This window comes from Aulostomus chinensis, chromosome 21 (assembly GCF_037954235.1).
Source record: "Aulostomus chinensis isolate RoL2024-O1b breed Wild chromosome 21, RoL_Achi_v1.0, whole genome shotgun sequence".
NCBI classification, from domain to species: domain Eukaryota; kingdom Metazoa; phylum Chordata; class Actinopteri; order Syngnathiformes; family Aulostomidae; genus Aulostomus; species Aulostomus chinensis.
This window is the reverse complement of record NC_141340.1, coordinates 23,309,608-23,329,182: the sequence shown is the minus strand read 5'-3', so window position 1 is coordinate 23,329,182 and position 19,575 is coordinate 23,309,608. Positions and strand designations below refer to the sequence as shown.

The 19,575-nt window shown below is 44.8% G+C and overlaps 1 protein-coding gene across 2 annotated transcripts in view; it reads left to right on the top strand.

Moving 5' to 3' along the window:
- Positions 1-19,575, top strand: part of reck (reversion-inducing-cysteine-rich protein with kazal motifs) — a 115,435-nt gene that overhangs the window by 42,758 nt on the left and 53,102 nt on the right. The window contains exons 4-11 of one of the 2 annotated variants that reach the window (XM_086191827.1): positions 2,923-2,959; positions 6,762-6,847; positions 6,990-7,037; positions 8,757-8,790; positions 10,587-10,784; positions 13,420-13,539; positions 14,223-14,487; positions 15,716-15,889. In XM_086191827.1, the coding sequence (XP_086047953.1) occupies positions 2,923-2,959; positions 6,762-6,847; positions 6,990-7,037; positions 8,757-8,790; positions 10,587-10,784; positions 13,420-13,539; positions 14,223-14,487; positions 15,716-15,889 (962 nt within the window). The remainder of the gene's footprint in view (positions 1-2,922; positions 2,960-6,761; positions 6,848-6,989; positions 7,038-8,756; positions 8,791-10,586; positions 10,785-13,419; positions 13,540-14,222; positions 14,488-15,715; positions 15,890-19,575) is intronic. The other variant, XM_086191828.1, reaches the window with a different exon arrangement.

Genomic DNA, 19,575 nt, shown 5'->3' with positions numbered 1-19,575 from the left:
CACTACACATTTTTTTTTCATTTTAATATTTTCCCTGAATACCCGCACCACTATTAGTAGTAGGCCTACTGTAGTTCTCTTTTAATGAGAAACTTGTGGCTTTGCCTGCTGGTGCACAATTGCCTGGATATCAAAGTCAGTCTTTGTGCATCCAATCTGCACAAGATGAAAAATGCGTCTCCATGAGCCTGTTTCTCTCTTTTGACTTGATGTGCTTCATTGTTGAAAAACTGCTCTCACAAATATTCCTGCTCCCAAACGTACTGGTCACTGAGTGCAAACTCTCTGAGGTGTGGACAACAGGACTGTGGAAGCAGACTCCAAAAGGAAATTCCCTTCTCAGTGTGCCTCGTTTGAAAAAACGGATCTGGTTGCAGGTTCCAGCTGCAACTCTGGAGGTTGCTCACTGACAGCTGCGGAGAGGGGGTCCACGAAGAGCGTTATTTGAGGCTGCGACGTGTGAAAATTTAGGAAAAAATGCTTAAACTGCTCCCGCAGTCTCTTGATATCAGCCGTGTATTTGTGAAGTAACTTTTCACATTGAATCAAATTTTTTTGCATCTCCTCACTAGTGGGAAAGTCTGTCAAAATCAGAGGTTGGGATGATAATCCCTCTTTGAACAGGTCTAGTTTGCACTGAAATGCGGTCATGTGTGCATACAGGTCACACACAGTTTGGTCTCGCCCCTGCAACTTTGTGTTCAGGTTGTTCAGATGTGAAGCAGTGTCAGGAAGTAAAGCCAAGTCACATAGAAACACAGTGTCTTTGAGTTTCTTGAGGTAAGTCCTTACATCACCACGAACGCTGTCCTCCAAAAACACTGGGATTTCAGAGTGCAGTGCAAAAAAACCCGCTCCAGACACTTCCCTTCACTTCCTCCAAAAAGGCCATGAATCTCCTGTGACTGAGGGATCTGTTTCCACCTTGGATGAGATTTGTTACTTTAGTCACCAAATCCATAACCTGGCTAAAGTTGAGTGTCTTGGCACAGAGGGCCTCCTGTAGATAAATTAAATATGCGTTCAAATAACCTATATTTTGTCCTGCATGTCTCTTTGTCAGGAAGTTATTTCTGTAGGATAAAGACAGTATTTTCAGCGCAAGTTTGTACCACAAAATTACCCAACACATTAGATAAAATTCTCAGAGACGGAGATCTCAATTCAAAGTTTTACTTGCAGCAAGGAGTCCAGGCAAAGTTCTACATCTGCATTGAACAGTCTCAGTGTCTTCCAAACATTTATATGCAAAGTTCCTCCTCTCAGTGGCTTCCCATCACGCCTTGTTCTTCCTTCTTCTGTCAAGGACAGTTGCAGGGGGGGCGTAGGGATGCTGGCTCCTCACGTGTCCAAGGCCTTTCCCAAACTCTTCTTATCTCAGGAGTGTAAGCACAGCCTGGTACATCCTGCTCACACTTCATTTCTTTGGTCTGTATAAAGGTCACAACACTACCATACAGTTCTACATCAGGCTAGAACTTCGTGATAATAAAACATAAATGTGTCTACATATTTTCTAACACTCTTAAAATTCCAAAACCTATACTCACTCACCTGATGTATGATACAGTGCAGTCTAAGGCAGTTCACTCCGCTCTGTTGGAGGAGCCCTGCAAGACCATTGCGTCTTCCCCGCATCGCAGGCGATCCATCCGTTACAACAGCTGTCAACTTGTCCAAGCCGCCATATTCGTCTGCAATGACCTTGACGGCGTTGAATATGTCGTGACCTTGGTGGTGTCATGCAAAGATATCATCTTCAATAACTCCTCGTGCACTTCAAACGAACTGTCGACAGTTCTTGTAAAAATCAGCAGCTGGCTGACATCCGTCACATCTGTACTTTCATCCAAGGCCAGGGAGAAAGTATTTGCAGTCCTGCACAACTTGTTTCAGCTTCCCCTCAACATGAGTGTGAATGTCAAAAATTCTGCGAGTCACTGTGCGACGAGACAAGGAGACCACATCAAAGTTTTTAGCCACGTTATTCTCACCAGAAGCTCTCGCCATTTCCATGGCACACCTCTTCACAATTTTGCCATCTGACAAGGAGCTTCTTTGCTTTAGCGAGCTCAAGCCCAACGGCATAAGATTCCTTGAGTGTAGACTGCTGTGTTGCTGCTGGTTGTGGCTCCAGAAAAAAGTCACTGTTGTGTGTGTACTTTAGATTTGAAGTCTGCTACTGTAGCAGCCCTTGTGGCTTCAGTATACTTCTAGTATTTAGCTTTGTGCAACGTGTTATAGTGGCGACTTAAATTGAGATCTTTCATGGCAGATAGGGTCTCTAAGCAGACGAAGCACATAGATTTGCCCTTAAATTCTGTGAACATACTTTCTGCTTCCCATATAACCCGAAGCATGGTTTTCCCGATTGAGTTTCCTATTTCCTCTGCTCTTGGCCATGGCTTAACATCTCTTCCTTTCAGGTGGAGAAGACCGGTGCAGGCAGCGTCTATATGGGAGGCGGCATCTGGTGCCCAAAGTGTGTCATTACAACTGATTCAGTGCCGCAGAGGACACATTTTTATAATTTTCAATAAATTATTTAAGGGCCGTATCGAGTTTGGGTGTGGCGCAGGCCGCCAGTTGCCCATCCCTGCTATATATACTCTGGAGTTCAAGACACTTTTAACTACAAAGTTATACGATAAAATCATCCATCCGTCCATCCATCCATCCATCCATCCATCCATCCATCCATCCATCCATCCATCTTCAACCACTTATCTGAAATTAGGCTGCAGGAATGACAACTCCAGCAGGCCTTCAGAGACATTATATTGAATATTTTCATTGTACTGGCCATGCAAAGTTGTCTCCCTCCTCAAAATGGAGGGAGACACTGATGTCTCACAATGATTGATGGTGTTCTTGGAAAAATTCCTTTCCACTTACTTGCATTTTCATGTCTTTTTTTTCTAGAATGAACTGTGGATGTGCATCAACTCTACTCTTCCAGGTGAGATCATGTGCTTGGACTGAAGCCTATATTTATCATATGTAATATTGAAAATGGACTCCATGTGACAGTATGATGGCAAACTGTAATAATCAGTGTGGTTAGGCTAACATTAGGTTAGGTCAGCTGACGCAGGCCCCACCCTCTATTGATTGCCCAAGTGAAACTAGACAGGGGCGGTTCAGCCTGGCGTAATCACTTAAGTTTGAACCAGCTGTGACTCCATTAGGTATATAGCTGCACAAGCTGCAGTGGAGCGTCAGTCCAGTCCAGACCTGTGAGTCTACCTGTGCAAGGACAGTGGCTGCTGCTACTGTCTGTCTATTCATTATCCAACCAGTCTAAAGCACCATATGCTTTACAAAAATCTAAGTGATTTATGGGTACAGAACAAGACGCATGATTCATAGAAAGAGAAATCGACAAAACCTTTTTGCACTCCAGAAATGTTGTCCTTGCCCACTCTCCATTACCTTTGGTCTCTGAAACTGCAGTCAATGAAAGAGAATTCATCAGTTCACTGATGAATTCTCATGTATTCAGGTCCTAACCCTGACTGAGATATGGATCTGCCTAGAAAAGACACCTAGACCAGCTGCACTCTCTGTGTCCCCTACACTAAGCCATCGCTCTGCTGAATAAGGAGGTGGTACAGGCATGTTAATTCCAGACAGTTGGACTTAAACAGAACTCTGTCAACTGAGCAACAACACAGCACTTGAATACCATGCTTTAAAAATGACTGCACCCATCAAAGCATATGATCTGGTTGTGTACTGCCCACCAGGGGGTAATATGGATAGTTTTGTCTCAGAAATGGACATGTTACTCTCTGACATCCCTGATGATGGCAAACCCCCAATTGTCATGGGAGACATAAACATGTACATTGACAAGATACAGTCAAATTACTTTCTGGCACACCTCCTCTTTTGACCTCAAACGAATTTCTCCTCCCACTCACAAAGCTGGCAAAGTCCTTGACTTGGTACTGACTCTTAACTGCTCCAAAGCAGATGTGACAGTTACCCCACTACACCTTTTAGACCATTCCTTTGTACAATCCTCTGCCACCTTTCTGTAAATGCAGGCACCCACAGAGATGGTTTCCTTCTGCAGTAACCTGAAGTCCCTCAGAGCAACATAACTGTCAGACAAATGTGTGCGCTACCATGCCTGACCACACACATTTCTCTTGATTGTCTGTTAACAAGTTTACAGAAACACTCTGTTCCTCTCTGGCATCCTCCATGGACAAATTAATTGTCTTTCCTGTTTGTCCCTCCGTTTAACCACAGATCAATGATCTGCTTTATTTAAATCAACTCATGCCCACTAACTTTGCCAGATATCTGGGTGTCACCATGGATAATCAGCTGACCTTTAAGGTACACGTGGCCTTGATTGCTTGGTCTTGTCGATACGCCCTCTAAAACATCAGGAGGATCAGATCTGACCTGGCACAACAAGCCACACAGCTTCTGGTGCAAGGCCCTGATTTCACGCATCAACTACTGCAGCTCTCTCCTAGCTAGCCTCCCTGGTGTACGTTTAAACCTCTGCAGATGATGTAGCCAGTCTGGTCTTTAACTCACCCAAAACTGCACGTCACGCTGTTGTTAATGTCTCCTCACTGGCTTCCAATGGCGGCTTGAATCAAATTCAAAGCTCTTCTTCTGCCCTACAAAACAGTGAAAAGAATGGCTGCTGCCTACCCAGAATCCCTCATCCTGGTCTACACACCCTCTCGCCGCTACGCTCTGCCTGTGAGAGACGGCTGGTACTCCCAGCCCAGCGTGGCTCTGAATCTCTAGCCTGACTCTTCTCCTCTGTTGGTCCCAAATTGTGGAATGAACTTCCCACCTCCTTATGACCCACAGAGCCCCTTTCTACTTTCAAGAGACATTTTAAGGCTCAACTGTTCAGGGAACACCAAGGCACTCAAACCTGACCCCCTTCCTCTTTGTCCTCAGAGTAGAACGAGTCAGGAGGTCTGAGACCAGCTCTTAGGTCACGTTCACATCAGCCGTGTTTCGTCCAGTTGAACTGAACCCTGGAGCGTTTACCTCCTTGGTGTGGTTCATTTTGGTTGGTGTGAATGCTAGCCTGGAACTCTGGTGCGGACCAGTCAACCGTTCCCAGGGTCTGCCTGGTAGGGGTGGTCTGGGACTGCTATCAAGTGAACTCTAGAGCGGTTTACTTCTGGTGTGAACCCATCCACACCAAGCACAGGAAGTGCGCTGTTTTACACGTCACATTCTGTTAGTATGACTAGCGAACCTTGTGACTGTAACATGTATGTGATGGTGAGCTTTTTAGTGTCCTCTTACCTCACTGGTCGCGCCCGTATGGCGAAGGAAAAAACATGGAGGGAGGCCCTCATTACAGCCTGTTGTCTCCTGTGATACGACCGCCAACTGCAGACGTGCGTGTATTCATACATCATTTAATCTCTGAAGTCGTCCCAGCCGTTCATACGTGCGGTCTGTTGAAGTCTGCTGATACGCAGTCCAGACCAGCACCAACATGAGACTGAGCAGACGAAGCTCCATGGTGGAAACTAGAAACTACGAGGGACTTGTGGTCTCAACTGTATAAGCAATCACCGAATGGCTTTGCTGCCACATGGAGCGTTTGAGTTTGGCCTTTGTGAACGAGAAGCGGACCGTTGAGAAACTGCAACAATGTATCATCCTCGCTTTGGTTTGAATCAGAAAATGGACCTTTTGGTGTGAACATGACCTTTGTGAACACTCAGCACTGACAATGTTGAATGTTGAAAGATATTGTTGATGTTGAATTAGTGGTTGTGGTCAGTTGTGGTTATATTATATTAAGATAAAAAGCTGGCACTTCTTCTGCCACTAGATGGCAAATGAAATTGTAGAACTGTAGAGAAGGAGGCATGACACAGCACTGATAGTCTGTGTCTAGTGGATTGTACTCCACAGTGCTCTACTTTGGTAATAAATTTTGTGTCTGTCTTAACTGTCATGCATCCTTCATGATGTCACCAAGCTATGTGGCTGAACTAATAAACTAGTCATGCTTGAATAGAAGAATATTCACTCTACTGGTATTTCCCCTACTGGCAACCAGAGTCACCACATATAACCAGGGTCACCAGTCATAACCAGGGTTACTACATATACAGTAACCAGGGTCACCACTGGTAACTCCAGCCCTGGTAACCAGGGTCTCCCCCTATAACCAGGGTCACCACTTGTATCCAGTGCCTCTATTGGTAACCAGGGTTACCATTTCCAACCAAAGTCACCACATCATACCAACCTACATCGGTCCCAATATTATCACTGCAAGCCTTGAGGGAATACCATCAACTCAGACACTAATGTCCACCCACCAAACTGTTTCAACTGTACTGTTGAAATTTCCTCCCACAGTCCAAAGACATCAATTGGGGACTAGGCTAATTGGACACTCTAAATTGACCATAGGAATGAATATGAGTGTGAATGGTTGTTGGTCTCTGTGCCGGCCCTGTGATGGACTGGTGACCTGTCCAGGGTGAACCCCGCCTCTCGCCCGTAGACCCTGGGATAGGCTCCACCCCCCCGCGACCCTTACTAGTAAAGAATAAGCGGAAGACAATGAGTGAGTGAGTGAGTCCAAAGACATCAAGAGGGGATCAGGTTAATCCAGACTCTAAATTGACTGTAGGCGTGGCTGGGAGAGCCAACGGTTGTTTGTCTATTTGTGCAAGCTAACATGTCTAACTTTACTTCTGGAATCTATGTGTATGGAAGGAGTTGATGATTTGGTACTTGACTTTTGTGCCCAGGAGTCTCCAGAAAATCCGACAGCTGGGTGGGGCTGGGCTGCTGTGAGCTGGCTATCTCAGCTGAGTGTCGCAGAGAATGCAGACAGGTGAGTTATCATGACATAGAATTCACTGTTTACTATTCAGTTAATGTTTTAAGATAAGATAAGATAAAGCTTTATTCATCCCTCAGTGGGGAAATTTTCATGGCAGTTTCCCATCTTTGACCTCATGCTTTTTCCCTCATAGGCATCATCCAAAAATGACTTAACTAAAGTATGCAAAAAAGTCACTGAGGTAAGTCCAAGATGTACACAGTGGATAACTCAAAGAACGTCAGGCTTCTTTGTATCTATAACAGAGGCCCAAGACCAAATTCAGCTACTCCTTCTTTTCCTAATAACTTAACATTTCTTGTGCTACCCCTACAGCTCACTAACACACACCCACACCAAGTTTTTTTTTTTTTTTTTACATTTTATTCATAAGGCGCCTTTCAAGGCACTCAAGTTTTTTCAAATGATCCATCAGTACATATGGGTATTTATCATCTCCAATCACCAGTGATTCATAAACAAAATCCAGGTGAACATGGTGATTTGTGGCCTACTTCTACTGCTTCCAATGGAGTTCAACAGTGACCACCCATTTTCAGAGCAGCTCCAGATCTGAAAGTAAATTTTCCATTCACTTCCTCCATAGACACTGACATTGTTGATTTGGTGTTGAGTTTGAAAAATAGACTGGAGCTAAAATTACATCAGAAAGACCATCACTGTTCTCCATACTACTGTTACCACAGCTGCCAAAGATTTTATAAAGCCCCAAGAGCCTGCAACCCAGCGCTGGTTTGATAACCCCATTCTCTACTGTTGGGTGCATTCTCTGCCTTAATGACATTAAACTGATACATCACAAAAAAAACAGCAAAAAATGAAATAGAGAGGCAACTCCTCATCTACTCACAATGAAAACATCATAATGTGGCTTTTATTAGGGCATTTATCCAGGTTATGACACAGGTGTGTACAGTGGGAAAGGGGCATAATTTTTATGGAAACATTTTAGTTGAAAGTACTTGTTATACAACTGTTCAGCTCCCTTTATATGAAAACTCAAGGAGTACCATTGTGCAGGAATATCACTGACAGGAAACAGCTAAACAGACTGAACTAATTTAACTGAGAAAATCAGCACAATTAAGTGACTGGAGCAAAACTGACAAGGTTGAATGACAGACATCTGAAAAAGACTGAAACTAATGACACAAGACAGACAACATGAGAGCTGGGATGCAGCTGTTGTTAGGAGGAGGACAGCAAGGTGCAAAAAATGCATAGAAGTACATTTCAAAATCAAACAGGAATAAATCAGAGTATGAAGCAGCAAAGGTCCAGACTAAAAACCTAACGTTCCAAATGGGGCTGTGATGACCAGTATTATTTTTAAATAAAGAATGAAGTTGTAGGTGAGACCTTCCCAACCTTTACAAAATTAGCATTAATTACTAACATTGTCCCAGAAAGTCAATGTTTTTGGTTGGTTATCTTTTTGAGCAAACAGTTTTTTAAACTCATCACACATTGTAGCTTTTAAATGATGAGTCAAACATATGAGAAGTGTAACAGAAGAAAAACTCTTCCCTCCAAGGAGTAAGTTTGCTTTGTGTTCCCTTGTCTTCTAGTTTCAGTAGTGTCGATAGTTTTAGAGACAAACATATTTGCTTCGCTGCTTTAATATTGTGTAGCTCCCTTGAATTAATTTAAATGCAGGTTTAATACTGTATATATCTATCAGTTGTTCTCCAGGCTCTAAAAATATGGAAACAGTAATATATATGGAGTGATGCCCAGCTACAATTATGTTTCTGACAGTGAACCTTTCATATATCCTTCCCATTAGCATCTACTGGATCTTACAGATGGAACTGCTGATGATTATAATTCATGAACATCAACAGCACATTATATCAGAGAATGCTAATATTAGCTTTGTTGTTTCCTGCTCTTGTTCCAGAAGCCCCTCTACAGCTGCATCACCAAAAATGAGAGTAAGTTGTCATAATGCATTCTTCCTGTGTGGCCTTGCTTGTTCTGTCACGTGGTCTATTGAAACACAACATGCACAGAAGATACAGCTGCTCCCCACCGTGCACACACACACAGTCACACACACACACACACACACACACACACACACACACACACACACACACACACACACACACACACACAGAGTTGGCTGAGGCTCAGGAGGTAAACTGGGTTCTCTTATCGATATATGGGTTCATTATATTTATCTATATCTTATCTATGGGTTGTTTTTTGATACCTCAGATGGATGTAGTTAAGCATGAACCATGAGTTTGTCTCAGTGGGTAGGCTGCAGTGTGTGTGTGTGTGTGTGTGTGTGTGTGAGAGAGAGAGTGAGAGAGAACGAGAGGATGGGCTCCATTGCTCTACATCTAACCCTCACCCATCTGGACTCCAAGAACTCCTACGTAAGAATGCTGTTCCTCGGTTTCAGTTCAGCATTCAACACAATCATCCCAGCAGCTAATACAAAACCTGGGCCACCTAGGACTAAATTCACCCCTCTGTAACTGGGTGCTAGACTTCCCCACAGGGAGTCCACAACATGTGCAGGTCGGTACAGTAGCACCTCCTCCAGGACCACCACAATGAACACTGGAGCCCCACAAGGGTGTGTGCTCGGTGTGCTGCTCTTCACCCCTCTGACCCATGACTATGCATCAACACACAGCACCAACCACATCAAGTTTGCAGATGATCACTAATGACGATGAGGCCAACTGTAGGAAGGAGATGAGCTTACTCAGCCAGTGGTGCAAGGACAGCAATTTCTTCCTCAATACGAGGAAGACCAAAATGATTGTGGTTGACTTCAGGAGAGGTCACTCATGGCATCCCCTGCGGACCATTATGGTGCTGCTGTGGAGAGGGTGACTAGCTTCAAGTTCTTCAGGGTGCACATCTCTGAGGACCTCTCCTGGACCAGCATCACTGGTGAAGAAGGCTCAGACACACATCCACTTCCTCCGCAAACTGAGGAGAGCACATGTTCCATCTCCAAACATGCTTTTTCTACCAGGGCACCATTGAGAGCGTCCTCACTGGCTGCATCACTGCGTGGTATGAAGGCCTCTCTGCTTCCTGCAGGAAGACCCTGCAACACATAGTGGATACAGCCAGCAAGCATACAGCCATCGGTGCCCTTCTGCCCTCCCTCACAGACATTTTCCAGACCCGCCTCACCTGCAGAGCCATCAGGATAGCTGGTGACTCTTCCATCCCCTCACACTCCCTCCTCAGCCTCCTGCCCTCAGGGGGAAGGTACTGGAGCCTCCAGGTGGGGTCCTCAAGACTGCTAAACAGCTTTTTCCATCAGGCAGTCAGGAAGTTGAACTCCACCAACTACCTTCCTGGGACTCCAACAGGCACACTACACTGCATACAAGCACTCTCCCCCAGCTGCACTACTGTCACTTTTATCCACTACTGCCACTTTTGTACTTTGTACCTTGTTTGTTATTTGTCTTATTTTACTTTATTCTATTGCATTTTATTTCATTCTATTTTTGGTAAATTCTATATATTTAGTTACTTTTCATACTTTTTATATTTTATATGTATATGTACCATAGGAAGGAAGAAACATGTTTTTGATTCCTCTGTATGTTTGATTAAGAGTGACTGACAATAAAAACTCTTTGAATCTTTGTTACTCACTTTCAAGATTAAAGGTTCAATGTTGTTGTAGGCAGTTGGGACACACACACAACCGGAGGAACAGACGTCACTGAATGATTGTGTTTTGCTCTTCCAGTGGGCTCCATGTGCTGCAGCCATGCAGGACGTCACACTACGTGCAGGGAGTACTGTCAGGCCATCTTCAGGACTGACTCCACCCCCACGGTGTCACAGATCAGTGCTGTCAAAGAGTACTGTCAGAGCCACAGTGCCCAGCTGCTCAGCTGTGTCAGCAACTTCACCAAGTCGTATCCAATACGCAGCCCCATCGACAGTAAGTGCATCGACACCTCACAACGAAATGTCATGACTTCACCACACAACTGGCAGAACTCAGACATTGAGTTACTCAAAATTTTGGCAACAGGAGCCCATATAAATGGGATGGACCATTAGGAAGAACTAAACTTAACCAACCCCCAAAAATGTCATATACCCTTTTCACACTGAAAAATGCACGTCAACGAGGGTTTTTGTACCCCTGTTTGCTCGGCATCAGGGCTCATTCAAGCTTCCAGAAGACCCGGGTCTGAACTCCCGCTGTGAGGCTGTGTGCCTGTGTTTTTCTCACTCATACGTAATGGCGCTGACAACGTCATCATTACATGTAAACGTGCGCCGGAACACTGAGAGGTAAACAAACGACAACATGGACGTCGCCGAGTCAAACCTTAGCGTTGTCGTTGCGTGCATTGCAATGCTGTCTCTTTTGCAAAGCATACAAACGGCGCAGATGGAAAATTTCTGAGCGCCACTGCTGCGAAGGAGGATGGAGTTTTTGGCTTGTCTGGAAGGGAGCCGAAGAAGCTACAGGTGAAGCCTGACAGGCGGCACAGTGACAAAATCAGGAAGGTTGCGTGAAACCTGAGACGATGCCGGTTGCCTTTTTCACACTGCAGACAAGCCGAGCCTAGCATCTAAACACTCGGGTCGCATGGTGAGTCAGTCGACGTGGGTCGAAATGCCGAGTCAACCCTTTCAGAGTACTGAAAAACCCGCTTTGACACACATTTTTGGTGCAGTGTGAAAGGGGATTTAGAGATTCATGTGTGTGTGTTTGTAGTTTTTCTGTATATTGTAGATTTCAGGTTACAGCATTGTATTTGTCATAACAGGTCAATAACAGAAAAATAGGATTACTGTTTTATATATAAATGATGTTTTTTGGACCTGGTTGATAGTAGCTAAGGAGGTACTCATCAGCTGCTCCTGAAAGGAAAAAATGAGGATAGGTGGCACGATGGAGCAGTGGTCGTCCCTGTGGCCTCCCAGCAAGAATGTTGTGGGTGGAGCCCCGGTTGGAGCACGGGGTCTTTCTGGTTGGAGTCTGCATGTTCTCCCTGTTCCTGCTGGGTTCTCTCTGGTACTCCAGCTTCCTGCGACCCTTACTAGTAAAGAATAAGCGGAAGACAATGAATAAGTGAGTGAGTCCAAAGACATCAAGAGGGGACCAGGTTAATCTAGACTCTAAATTGACTGTAGGCGTGGCTGGGAGAGCCAATGGTTGTCTGTCTCTATGTGTTGGCCCTGCCATGGACTGGTGACCTGTCCAGGGGGAAGGCTGCTGGGATAGGCTCCACCCCCACCACCCTGAACAGGAGAAGAGGTAGAAGATGGATGGAGGGATGGAAAAAATGAGGAGAAAACAGAAGAGAGAGAGAGAGTATGTGTGTGTGTGTGTGTGTGTGTGTGTGCATGTGTGTTTGTAGGAAGGAGGGGGTGTGAGCCTGCCAGGGCCAGGCCTGGGTGGGAGTCTCTCCAGCGTCAATCCATCCTATCTACATAGGGATTGGGGATGTTGTGTCATCAGACGGGACCATAAGACCAAAATAAGATAGAGGAAGAAAATTACTGCAGGGTTTGTGAGCAGTGACATCAAAAAGGATGTTTCCAGTGCTGGTGTGACATACTGTCTGTCTTAAAACATTAGTTCAGGTTAGACTTGAGTCATAGCATACATAGAGAGTAGACAAAGCATGGGCCGTAAATATAGGAAAAACAAATAATGCATTGTTCTATGCCATTGTCTTGTGCAGTCCTTGGTCAGTGCCAAAAAGACATCAATTTTAAAAAATAGTATCACTGTAGGCATTTACATTAAAAAGTGCATAAACCTCACACACATTCCACCCACACACACCCACATAAATGTAAAACTGCTATGCTGTAGTTGTTAGGATGGTTATGGCTGTTGGGTAAAAACTGTTTTGTAGTCTGTTTGTTCTGGACCTGTATCTCCTGCCTGATGGCAGCAGTTCAAACAGTTTGTGACCAGGGAGTAACGAGTGCTTTAGGATAGATTTGGCCATTTTGAGGCAGCGGGAGCTGTGCAGTTTTACCAGAGAGGGAAGAGGGCAGCCGATGATTCTCTGTGCTGCCTTTATGAACCCTGGAGCCTTTTCCTCTGTGCCACATTGCAGCTTGAGAACCACACACAAAGACAGTATGTCAGTATGCTCTCAATTGAGCAGTGATAGAAGGACACAAACCCTCAGGAAGTAAAATCTCTGCGGGGCCTGAATCACCAGCCCAATGGTGTTGATGCCCCAAGTCAGGTCCTCCACGTTTACTCCAAAAAACCTGACCCTGTCCACACAGACCCCGCCTATCAACAGCAGCTTGATGACTGTCTTTTTCCTCCTATAATCCATGAAGAGCTCCTTGGTCTTAGCTGTGTTGAGGAGCAAGTTGTTGGGTCTGCACCACCTCACCATACACTGCACCTCATCTCTGCAGGCAGACTCATCCACCCTTGAGATGAGTTAAACTACTGTGGCGTCATCTGTGAATTTGACGGAGGTGTTGCTTCTTTACATATGATAGCCATGTCGACCAATACTTCTGGGCTTTATTACTTTAGAATCATAGGGAGAAGGTCAGCATTTCCATTTTGTATATTTCTTTTACAGTGGCTGTCCACTCTGTCACTGTCGGTGGTTCCCTCTTGAGCCATTTCCTTGTTATTGATTTCTTGCTGGCTATCAGCAGTATTTTCGGAAGGTACTTGCCCTCGGGATTGAGCTCAGTTGGTAAGTGACACAAATACAGCTTTCAAGTCATAATCAATTTCAAAACTGAGAATAATTTTGTTTCTTCAACTACTTCTAGCCAATACGGCTGGATTGCTAGGCAACACCAAAAGATATGACAGTGGTCAGCCATCACATTGTTACATTGTCTCTGAGAGTCAAGCTTGCTGTTTTGACAGATACTACAGCATCAGAGACTTTCAACCAACCCAAACTCTCAGTAAAATCAACCATCTTCAGTTATGTGTCAGTCAGCTGGACAGGTTCAGGTTCTCCATTCCTCTAGAAGCCTCTACAATTCTAGTATCTGGTGGGGAGCTATAGGCTATCATAACTCTGTGTGGGTGTGAGCTGCTACAGGGTTATTGGGTTACGTGAGAGTCATTGGCCCAGCTAGTATTCATGTGGGTTTTTAGGGGGTTGCTGATCAGTCTCTCACACATACACACACACACACGTAGCCTACTGTGGATAATTTCTATGACCATCACTATCATCGTTTTATTTGACTAACCTGACTCTTCTCCCACTAAAACACATAGAAATAGATAGTAGTACAATAAATGAGCATTAACTTAAAGGCTGCCTAACCCTAACCCCCCGCCCCCATCACACATTTGATTAAGTCATCATGGATGCAGTTTTAGGTGTATCCCAGTATAAATCATATGTCAAAACTCCAGGTCTGTACTGCTGTGACCGGGCTGAGGCGACCCACTGCCAGGTGGCTTGCCGTCGAATCCTTCGCACCATGAGCACAGAACACGAGATCATGGAGGGTTTAATCAACGAGTGTGGCTCTCAGCCGCTGCCTCAGGAACCTATGTGGCAGTGCTTCCTGGGCAGTGCTCACCCACCTTCTCCCACTGAAGAGGAAACCCAACATCCAGTAAAGATGGACTGTGCCAAGCTGCACTGCTGTTCCAAGGCTAATACGTCTCTCTGCAGGTACATACACCGCCTATTCTCATTGTGCAGGGACAGCTGACTTTAGGCATGAGCTTAATGAGCATATGAATTCACGGACAAAAGGCACGGACAATAAGATTGACTCAATTTTTTATCACTCCTGTATTTTTGTTATTATTCCGAATGATGAAGATGTAAGGTGGCAGTAAACATCAAAAGTAGTTTGCAATCCTCTACGTAAGAGCTTACTCTTTTCTCCTGTACCAAGTAAGGCACTGGTCAGGTGACCTACACTGGCCAAAGAAGAACTTTCTGATAAATTTTAATCATGAAAGAGATGTCTACAAGTCAGCTGACTGATCATGGCCCTTCTATAGCCAACATTCAAATCATAGGGTTGTTCTCAATTTTTCTTTTTTTCCAGAGTTATTTTCCTGGGTCAAATCAGGGGCACCCTCCATGTTCACATGAGACCAGCGGCTGCTTGCTAGCTTTGCAGCCACTGCCGCTAGCTTGCTAAGCCTATTCTGTGAATACTAATTTAAATAGAAGTTTTGATAGGGTGTACTAGTTATGATTAATTAACCTCACTGATAACGTTACCTCCATGTCTTAGCTCTATACTGTCAACTGTAGGCTTGATTATAAAGTCTTTGTGATTATAACATGGTCAAGACAGGGAGAAGTCGTCACCTGAGTCACACACTGCACTGACTGTAATTAGAACAACAGCAATTTATCACCAATAAGACTGATGATGGTGAAACATGCAAAAAGGTTTTATTGAAGAAATGGCAAAACAATACATATATATTTTAGTACATCAGAGATTATTAGTTTTACACAAAACCAGTTAGTTGATTTTGTTGATTTTGTTGAATTGCATCATCAGTTGATAAGATGACATTTCTAAGAAAATCTCAATACTGGAAAAAAGAACAATACCATTTTTTTAATCATATTTTTTTCTTACAATAGGGTGAAATTAATCTGGTTTGGTTAGATGATGTTGATAATTTACCAATAGGCACATGACAAATACAGTTAATTATCATAAATGTATTATTTAGATTTATTATGATTTCATAATAATTCAGCAATTCCATCTGCTGAGGAAGGAAGATTTATCTGTTATTTTAATGTGTTTTCAGTCGTGATGTACTCCTTCAGGTGTAAACCATGCCAACCTACCTGAATGCAGATACAGATAATGACATCTCTGTGCGTCCTTATTTAACTTAAGTTAACTTGGTCTTTTCTGGGACAGGGACATGTGTCAGGAGATCAGCACTAACTGGGGCAGCCAGACATGGCAGGATTTTGACCAGCTGTGCGAGTACAACCCAGTGGAGGCGGAGCTGATCAACTGCCTGGCTGATGTCAGAGAGCCCTGCCAGCTTGGCTGCAAGGACCTCACCTACTGTACCAACTTCAACAACAGGTCTGTATCTAGTCATCACTGTGGACCCCCTGAACAAGCAAGTGCTTCCACACCAAGTTCATTCCAACTTCAAAAAACATATTGAACCATATGTGTGTGCAGTGAGCTAGTTAGTGTTCATGGCTTGAACTGAGGTGAAAGGTTTGTGTTGAGCAGAAGCCACAGAAAAGTGAACTACTAGTTTGTCTTTTACTACAAAAATAATTGTAATTTGAGGCAACATTTAGAAATAATGACTACCATGTCTCTGGTCTTATGCTGATCCCTTGATGTGGTGCTCGAGGTTCTCTAGACATGAGATGTGACTTTAGTTGATCCCATAGGATCAATTTACAGACCGCTGAATGCACAATATTATAATGATAAATAGCTATTTCACAGCTTGTTGGATTGATTTAATGTTTTTTTTTAATTTTACTTGTAAATCCAGCTTTGATTTGATTGGATCAGTCCATTACAGAAATAGAACAGACAGATAGAGACAAGCTTTACAAGTATTTTAACGTGTTGCTCCATTATTCAAAAGCGATGACGTTCTCTTTTGTTCATTTCTCCCAAAACAGATTGTTTGACAAATTACAGTTGAGTCTGCTGGTCAAGATTTTTTGATTGGCATTTTTTAGGCTGTCATTAGTTGTGCTGTTGATGCACTGAGTGGTATGAGAGGTTTTACAAATAAATTGTCAATTCGTTTTTTGGAGATAGCAAGATTGAGCATGAACAAATACTGAATTTGTTTTATATGTTGGCATCTTTATGTGGTGAGACAAGAGACAATATTATCATCTTGATTCCATAATGAAATAAAAATGGGAAAAAATGCATTAGGATTTCTTTTTTCTTGCTGAATTGCAAACTGCAGAGTGAAAATCTGAAATTCACATCAAACGACAGTTATGTGACAGATGAATCTGTTCATTAATTCCATGATTTGATAAATATGTGGCAACAAATGATGCTGATTGTTCTCTGACTTTTAGACCCTGGATTTGATTTTAATTAGCAGTAAATAGTACTAACATCTGGATTTATTTCAAACAGGAGACTATATATCCCTTCTGCACCCCCATAAAGGGATAAAGAACCCATTTCATACGCAGCAGCTGCTCTGATGAAACGGCTTGAACTCCTCTTCTGCGTTACAGAAGAGTCAGCTGACTGAATCTAGTTCTGCTAAATAACAGTCAGGCCAAGCACACACACTCATCAGTAACAAATGGAATGAGGGAACCACACCCAGAATGTTTCTCTGTTAACCACCACTTAGCTGACTCACTTGAGACCAAACCCTCTAATCAGACATTAAAGATGCTTCCTGGTGCAGTCAAGGAGTAAACAAGTTTCATTATTCAGGACTTCCAGAGCCATTGGTTACACTGCTGCATGTCTTACTCTGCAATCAGCTGTTTGCAGATTTGCAGTTATAATAATTGTTTGGTTTTCCTGAACTCTCTCATTGGCTAGACTAGTGTTGGCAGAGTGTTGGAAGTTTCTCATTGGCTCCTGCTCTTTCAGAATGATTCAGCAGGTTGCAGTGGTGACGGGGTGGTCAGCGGGGCCAGTCTGGAAGTTGGCCCCCTGCAGGTCTGGCCCATTCCTCAGCCCCTCTCATCGCCTCTCTGTCCCATCACATCACATCTTATGTGTCACTAGGCCTTGAGGGGCTGGACCCCCCAATTTTAATCACATCGTAGACATTTAGGGCTTGGAGGAGTGCATGAGGATGTACTGGGAGACTCTGCCGTCTGCAACCGGCGGGGCTCCCATGCCCTGGGTGCCTCTGCCAATTTAAACTACATTCTAGTCATCCACATCATCACATCTACATTACCACGCACAACACGCACCCTGGATCATGTTGGGATGGGGGGACAGCTGGGGCGGGGAGTGGGTCCAGTGCTGCCTCCTTTGCTAACTGCACCATTGCAGGCCTGAGGGTCTGGCCGGTGCTCTTTGGGGGGGGGGGGGGGGGTCCTCCTCCTGGCGTGGTGGTTGGGCTGGGGTTGGTCGCGGGTCCTGCTGTTGTGCGGTGGATCGCTCACTGGCAGTTTCACTAAGTCTGAGGTGCCCTGGACCGTATCAGCATCTATGGAGTACTCAGCCCCTGTGTGGAGGAAGATGAGAGTATGATGGTTTTGTCCAGGGGTGGCGGTCCTGGGCGTGCGTGCCTTCAGCTCACCCTGGCAGGCGGGCTGGGCCTCTCGGGGGAGTGGGGGGTCCTGGCTGGCTGGCTGGCTGGTGGTGCCCGATAGTCTGAAGCCCGCCTGCTCTGGGGGGAGGGGGAGAACAGGGGATGGGTGGAGGGGATGGGGATCGTGGGTTGGGGGGGGGGGTAGCTCTTTACGGGGGCGGTGGGCCTGGTCATTGTGGTGGGCTGTGGTTGCCCCGCCTGGGTGTGGGGTGTGGGTTGGTGTCAGCCTCACCGCTGGCGGACCTCTTGGGGGGCTCTGGTCTGTTCTCGGGCCAGAGGGGCCCTGTGCCCCTGGGCTCTGCTCATGCTGTGGGGGGGGGGGGCGGTTGCCTGACGCGACGGGACCGGGTCCTCTCTGCCCCGTCTGTCTGTGGGTTGCTTCTGGGTGGGGGTTGCTGCTCCTATGCTTTCCTTCGGGTCCTGGCATGGGTTGGACCTGTGGCTGTCTCCTGGGGGGGAGGGGTGGCCTGGGGCTCCCCGTGTCCTGGGGGTTTCGGGGTGCTCTGGTGGCCTGGTCCTGACCTGCCTGCTATCCTGGACTGGGGGTGCGATGTCCTGGCCCCCCCACATCAGCTACAGCCAGCTACGCACAGCATCCAAGACAAACCGTAGCACACACACACATACACACAAACACGCATGCGGAGCACAACTGACCCATAATCACACACTCAGACATTTATCTAAAAATTATATAAAACCAAATGGTAACCCTGCACCGGAAATTCTGCAACCAATGTTTTTTTTTCCTTTTTTTTTTCTTTTCTCCTCTCTGTTGTTGTTGTTGTTACTTTTTCTTTGTTTGTTTGTTTGTTTGTTTTTCTCTGCTATTGCTGTTGTTGTTTTTGTCCCCCCCTTGTCTTCGCTGTCCTGTCCCTGTTCTCTCTCCTGTCCTCAGTCCAGTAGCTTCATCAATGAACCAACACCATTCCTAATAAAATTAAGCATAAATGTCAATAGGAGGAGTTTATCAGGTTCCTCCTTTGCAGAGTAAAACTGCTTCAGTACAACAAGGCACCAGGAACATGGATGCTGCTGAACAGGACAGGTTTAAAAAAAAAAGAATGATTCAGCAATGAGTGCCTGGTGCAGCGTGTAGCTACTGTCTCTCTAGGAACATTTACAATGCAGAGTTTCAACTCAGTGTCTTCAGTTATATTCTTCATCTCTTCAAGCAACACAAGCTTGTTTCTCATGTCACAAAATACAGTGAAATAAATCACACATGATCAAGATTCAATAAAAGGTCCTCAGTTTTATCTCTGACCACTTGTTTCTAATGATGCATTAATCTTGATAGACATGCTTTATTTCAAGCCACAGCATGCTCATAAAACAAGTTTAACTCAACTCTTCACCTTGCAGACTAAGCCATTCCTTAAATAAGACACAGCACGATATTTATATCCCTTGTTCCACCAACTAAGGGTGCTGTTTATGCTTTTCAGATTATGATTCAGATTCAGAAAACTTTATTTATCCCCATGGAGGGCAA